This window comes from Idiotropiscis lumnitzeri, chromosome 3, assembly GCF_059441095.1.
Source record: "Idiotropiscis lumnitzeri isolate Australia: NSW breed Sydney's pygmy pipehorse chromosome 3, RoL_Ilum_1.0, whole genome shotgun sequence".
NCBI classification, from domain to species: domain Eukaryota; kingdom Metazoa; phylum Chordata; class Actinopteri; order Syngnathiformes; family Syngnathidae; genus Idiotropiscis; species Idiotropiscis lumnitzeri.
The window spans coordinates 27,730,461-27,736,460 of record NC_142393.1 but is presented as its reverse complement, the minus strand read 5'-3'; the positions used below and the strand labels follow the sequence as shown (position 1 = coordinate 27,736,460).

The 6,000-nt window shown below is 44.3% G+C and overlaps 1 protein-coding gene across 7 annotated transcripts in view; it reads right to left on the bottom strand.

The window, feature by feature from the left end:
- Positions 1–1,133: 1,133 nt before the first annotated feature.
- zranb3 (zinc finger, RAN-binding domain containing 3) overlaps positions 1,134–6,000 on the bottom strand; it is a 77,234-nt gene continuing 72,367 nt past the window's right edge. For 4 of the 7 annotated variants that reach the window (XM_088289115.1, XM_088289113.1, XM_088289114.1 and 1 more), the window contains exons 21-22: positions 4,409–4,540; positions 3,095–3,594 (exon numbers count right to left, since the gene is read on the bottom strand). In XM_088289115.1, coding sequence (XP_088145241.1) covers positions 3,496–3,594; positions 4,409–4,540 — 231 coding nt within the window. In that variant the 3' untranslated portion in view covers positions 3,095–3,495. Of the gene's footprint in view, positions 3,047–3,094; positions 3,595–4,408; positions 4,541–6,000 lie in introns of those variants that run through there. The other 3 variants (XR_015842414.1, XM_088289116.1, XM_088289117.1) reach the window with 3 other exon arrangements.

The following is a 6,000-nucleotide window of genomic DNA, read 5'->3' as shown; positions in this document are numbered from 1 at the left end:
AGATACAACATAAAACTATTAAGTTCTATGTTCTTATTTATTCCACATCATTATTCAAGTGGAGCTGGCCATATTTTTCATTGTTAACTTGTTTAGAAAGCTTTGCATCGATCTTGTGGGCTCATTGTCAAGATTTATTTAGAGAATTTTGGGTGTCAAACGAAGGATGAGTGATCATTTCCCCCAGCTACCGCAGGATATTTAAGGCAATAACTTTTTTAAAATTTTATTTTAAAATGCTGGCTTGTAATAAAGGAATGAGAACCTCTGTGGTTGCTATGGAGACACCAGGTCAGAGAATTTATTGTATGTGGGCGCTAACACTGTTTATAAAGGTGTGTAATGTTTATTGAAACCATGATGCGCATAAAAATGATCATACAATGTTTGGTTCAACAATGGCACAAAACAGTCCACTCAGACTCAATATCCCCTGCCTCCCTCCCACCAGAATGAGGGCGTTAGATTCTAGAGCTAGTTTCTGTAGCCGGGGATCGGAGCACCGAGGTCCCTGGCTCTTGCCGTCGCCCGGCTCACCCTTTTGGCCCCTAACACAAGTGGTGAGCCCCTGGGCAGGGGGGCCCACATTGCCTTTTCGGGAGCAGGCGCTCGCCAAGAACCCCATCGCCAGTTTTGTTGGTTCACAGTGGAAATTAAAAATCTGCAAAATATTGCAAAGGCGGTTTGAATGGCAAGCTTCAACTAGAACTTGTGAATTCTCAACAAATTCACTGAGGTCATGTTTAGAAAGTGGCTTTCATGCATAAACATAATACGGCAGATCTGGACGTTGGTTTAACCCTTGGACCATTGTTATATAACCTGTAGCTTGTTCTTTACCAGCCCGCAGTGATTCTAAAAATGAGAAGCAAACTGCTGCTTTCCAACGCCTACATAGTTTGAGATATTATCGACACTGGGTGGCATTGCTCGAAGGCAACAGCAATCACTTGTAGGGAAAAAACAAGGCATGGTGTCCCCACTAGCTGTGTCCGAGTGGTTAAGGCCGCCTTTGGTTTAAATCATCAAGTAGCAGAAGAATGTGAGCGAAAAAAAACGGAATAAAAAAATACATCCTTTGCCACGTGACCATGTGCCCTAACGTATCATCCCTCTGACCGACAGCTGAATGTCCTTAACAGCCTTAACTGCTCCCCGTCGTCCTGTTCCAGTATGTGCTCCAAATTGTGCGTGTGCTGTGTTCACGACTGTAATGGAGAAGACCAAGCTTGTGAATATGCATGTACTGTATTTATGGCCACAAAAGATGCTGCTTCTTCTTAAAGCAAGCGACCAAGCACATTCCAGCAGGAAGGGCGACTGCTAACTATAGGCTGCTAATGACCTAATTACTGATCATAATTTTCAAAGACAATATTCTAATTCTAATTCTAAATTACTTTACTGCTTGATGAAAGAGCTCACAATCCATTTTGTTGGATCTTTCAATAGATGCAAAGTCTTTCTTGACTTCTGAGTTCATTTTGCTGCGGCCATTATGTGTAATATCATTGGAGATTTGTGAGTGAAACCCAAGCCGACTAGTTCTACATAACATTAACCAAAAAGAGGAAGGCCAAAGTATAAACATATAATGGCAACAGCATGAACCTCAAAGTCGACTTGAGAAGCGGAAGGAGCACCTCGTTGAATTGCAGCTAATACGGACTTGTTCATATGACATCTGCCACGAATGAGAACAGAGACCATAAGAGTCACCAGGCACTTCGTCCACTCAAGCAAATAAATGTCATTTCCGAGAGGGGAAGAATAGGTGTTATGCATGCAGCATTACACCACAGTTGCTTCAAAGTCAATTACACTTTACAGAAGTGAAACAACTTCTTTCTTGGTTTGGCTTAAATTGTTTCCTCTTTTCAAGCAGTGTTACCATAGCACCATCTCCTAACCACATGATTGTTTCAAGCTAAATTTGGCCAAGCGATGCTATCATTGTGCTGGGTTGTGTCTATGTAAATCGGCAGAGCAATTATGCTGATTGTACTTGATGGAAAAACATCTTTGCTTCTCTGGGATTGTATAAAATGCGCGAGGCGGCGGTGAGTGGGCGGGTGATTTAAGGAGGAGGCAAATCCCCTGGCGGTCGCTCATTTGATGTGAGTCCATCTTGACTACTGTCATCGTGTCCCACCTGCCTGCGCTGACAGCTTGTCAAACACACGTAGGTTGCAGCGCTGCTCTTAACCCAGCATGCCCTGCGTGTGGGAGACACTACGTCTTCATTGGGACACCTCATTATGGCACCATGTGACCATCACACATCTCTCAGCTACCTTGTGCGCTGTGTCAATGAAGTGCATCCTTCTCTATCCCTCATTTGCGCAAACACACACACGCACACACACACCGTTTGGGTGCAATAAAAGATGCGATCAGAGTCATCGGCTGCTGACAGGGGCTTGACATTGAGACCTGTTGTTGTTGGAAGGCTGCCTGCAACGTTGTTCATTACTCACCAAGCTTGTCGTTTTAGACAGCGGAGGAACGGGAGCCTTATTAAGCAGAGACCTGGAGCAGCCTTAGGGGGGCACACACATGGACACACACACACACACACATACAGGGGTTCCCACAAAGTTTCAAACAAAGAAGTTGGAGCTGACAGCCAAAATTCGAAACTTTGTGGTGACAGCAAAATTTTGCTGAATTCTGAGTTGAACGCGGCCGCCCGTCAGGCAGCAGGAAAGGAAAAGAGGGGCGAGGTGGAATTGTGCCTCACTTGGACAGGATCCCGCTGATATTGATCGGAGCCGCTGATGTCTGTCTGGCTCATTGTATAACTTGCACAAGAACACACTGAATGCTCTCGACACTGCTGAACCTGGAGCCTTGTTTCCATAGTAACTCATTTCTCGGTGCCTCTAAACATAGCCCTCTTGACTGCAGCTCTGCTCAGAACATCAAGCACAGCAGAAGAGGAGCGCGGGGTACGGACAATAATGTTTCAGACTTGAGGCGATGACACCATTTGCGAGCTGGTCCGATATGTCCTGGCGTATTGACGCACCACACAGTGGAGGAAGTGCTGGAAGAACGGGGGAAAGACACAGGAGGGAGGTATATAAAAATAGGTTTTTATTCCACAAGATAGTCATCTATCTTCTAAAAAAGCAACACAATCAAGACATTGCTTGTTGAATAGTGCGTTGTTAATTTATCATCAGCCAGCTCACCTGCAACGTTGCACTAAGTTTGCAAAATCCGAAAATAGCACAGCGTCTCTGAAGCAACCTGCTCCATTTATGCCTCAAGCAAAAAGCGGGTTGCAATAAATCAACCCCACCCCACCACATGTGTGATGGTTCGGGGACGAGAGGGGGATGTGGTTGCTGTCCCTGTTCGCTATTGCCATGAAAAAAAAAATGCGGATAACAAAGTAGTTTGGCCTTTTGTTTGCAATAACAGAGAAAAATCATGATGCATCTTGTGACTGCCACTTGGGACTCAACAATGCACCTGAGTGAGTGAAGAACATCATTTCTTGATGAAGAATTTGCTGATGTCTGACGCAACCTTGTTGGCTGCGGCGCTCCGCCTCATCTGGCTCCTCTGCTTGGCCTGATGCGCCGTCCTCTATGGAAGGGCAAAATAATTAAAAAATGATTGGTCATCTAAGTGTGACATTCATACAATAAAAATCAGCTTTTCCTGAAATCTTTTTTTTCTTTTTCTTTTCATAGACAACTTTATTCAGTGCCCTGGCGGCTCAGTCCAATATGGTTAAAGTGAGACTAATTGAAAAACAAACCAAAATGCAGCTCCGAATTGCACAAGCAGTAAATTCCCTTTGTACGTTCTTTACGTGTCCATCAGTTGTCATTAAAGCTACGCACAGTTCGTTGCTTTTACATATTAACTTGACAGTAGTAAACATATTCGTTATTTAAAACACTGCCGTTGTCACACTGGCGCACCCCGCAGTAGAGCAGGCAGGCTCCTTTCAAGGGCACTCCAAAAAGGATCTGCTGTAATTTGTCCATCCTAGGGGTATTTTGTTCGAGGCATTTTCCAGACATGGTATTCCGACCCTGACAAAACCAAAACAGTCGCTGGTGTGACATTAAAGCACATTTCAGAAGAGACTTTTATTTTGACATCCCTGCTCTCTAATGTCTCTTTTGAGGAATCGTGTGTGATTACTAGATACACACACACGCGGCCTTTTGCAGCCGATGCTATACATCACCACGACGTAGCCGCCTGCTGGGATGTTATTACTGGCGAGAGAAGGCTGACCATGTATCACATTACTGCCACCTCAGATGATCCTCAACATGAGGGATGCAACTTTCTTTTAAGCTGGATAAAAGAGAGCTCTGGCCACGGTTCACCTACAAAATAAAGGTGGACAAATGTATTTTGGCCGAGTGTTGAGTGATGCACGTACAGATCTGTGGCAGACGGTACAGAGTGTCTGCAGGTTGTCCAGAGAGCACTGTCCTCCTCCGCTGTAGACTGGTCGGATGTGGTCCACTTGCCAGAAATCGCCTTCCACTGGAGAACGGATCATCTCGTTCAACTGCACGCGCACGTAAACACACACACACACACACACGCGCACACACACAGAATGAAAAAACAGAGCAGCACTCTCAGATGTTCTCTCATACGGCCGCAAATTGCCAAAAACAAGCTGTGATTGCACAAGCCTCCCAAACCATCCATCTATGCTGAAGTTGATTTTTCCCTACAGTACTGATGTGTTGAGCTCTCGCTGAGCACCACACTCGCCTAAAGTCTTATTTTACAACACACACCTACACACTCAAATTGAACAGATATGTGCGCCTTAGAGTCACATTGCAGATGTGCCTCAGCATAAACAGAAACAAAAACAAATAGGATGGCGCAGGAAATAACATGACACCAACATGGCATGAAATAAGTTTGAAAAATGCTGCTGCTAATATGTTGTAACCGGAGATAATCCTGAATTAAGTTTTAAAGTTTGAACTTCAGATTGATGAAAACAGCCTAACTTCAAACTGTTGTTTTTCTGTCAAAGCACACAAGATGCAATTTGCTGCTTTGTGACCTCCACCGCTAGCACTAGCAGGGCTTTGAATCCCAATCAAGGAAATTAACATTCTTGCTTGCACTTCTTGCATAAGATTCAACGGTTCCGCCTTTTCCCAATTTCTATGCACAGCCAGAGTCAGTGTGAGATTAATGCGAATAGGAACCATAAAATACCACAACACACGGAATCACTCGTGTAGAGGTCGCTGGAATAACTTTAAATGTCCTGATGGTTTGACTCACATAAATGACCCCATTCATGGCTGTACTGTCACTGCCTGACTGATGTATTTCTAAACCTTTTAAAGTACATTGCACATTTTTAAAACTAACTGCTGAAAATATGCAAAGACTGAGAACGATGTAGTTCTCATTAGTCCAGGTATGTAGTGGTAAACTGTTTGCCACTGCTTCAGTTTTACTGATATTTGGCCGTGGCTAAAACGGTGCACGGTGACACACCGAGGCTCGGGCACAAGTCGCCTCTCCGCCACAATACACAAACTTCAGTCCTTTTGTTTGCATCAGCAGTTATCTGGTGCAATGAGCGACGTGTCGTTAGCTAGCTGTGCTTATACAATCCTGAAAATAAATCTTCCCACCGGAGAGGCCGCTGGTGTGCCTGACTTGACGGCCAGCATGTGGAGAAGGGCTTTAGGTTGGGTTGGATCCGCCTCGTAATGCAGGCAGAGAAAGGCGGGAGTGTGAGGAGGATGTAAAATAAGAATAGAATAATCCTCGTTTGTTGCCAGGGTGCAGAGCGAGCTCCGCTCATATTAATTTATGAATGCAGCCTATAATAAGTAACTTGGCATTTATTCTTCATTTTGCATATTAAAAGTTACATTTATTAAGTGTAACATGAGTTTAGAAGGTTGGGAACTGTGTAGGAGAATTCATAATGGCTGATTGGAAACGTAAATCAGCCCCCAATTGGAAAAAAAGGGTAACCTTAAAGGT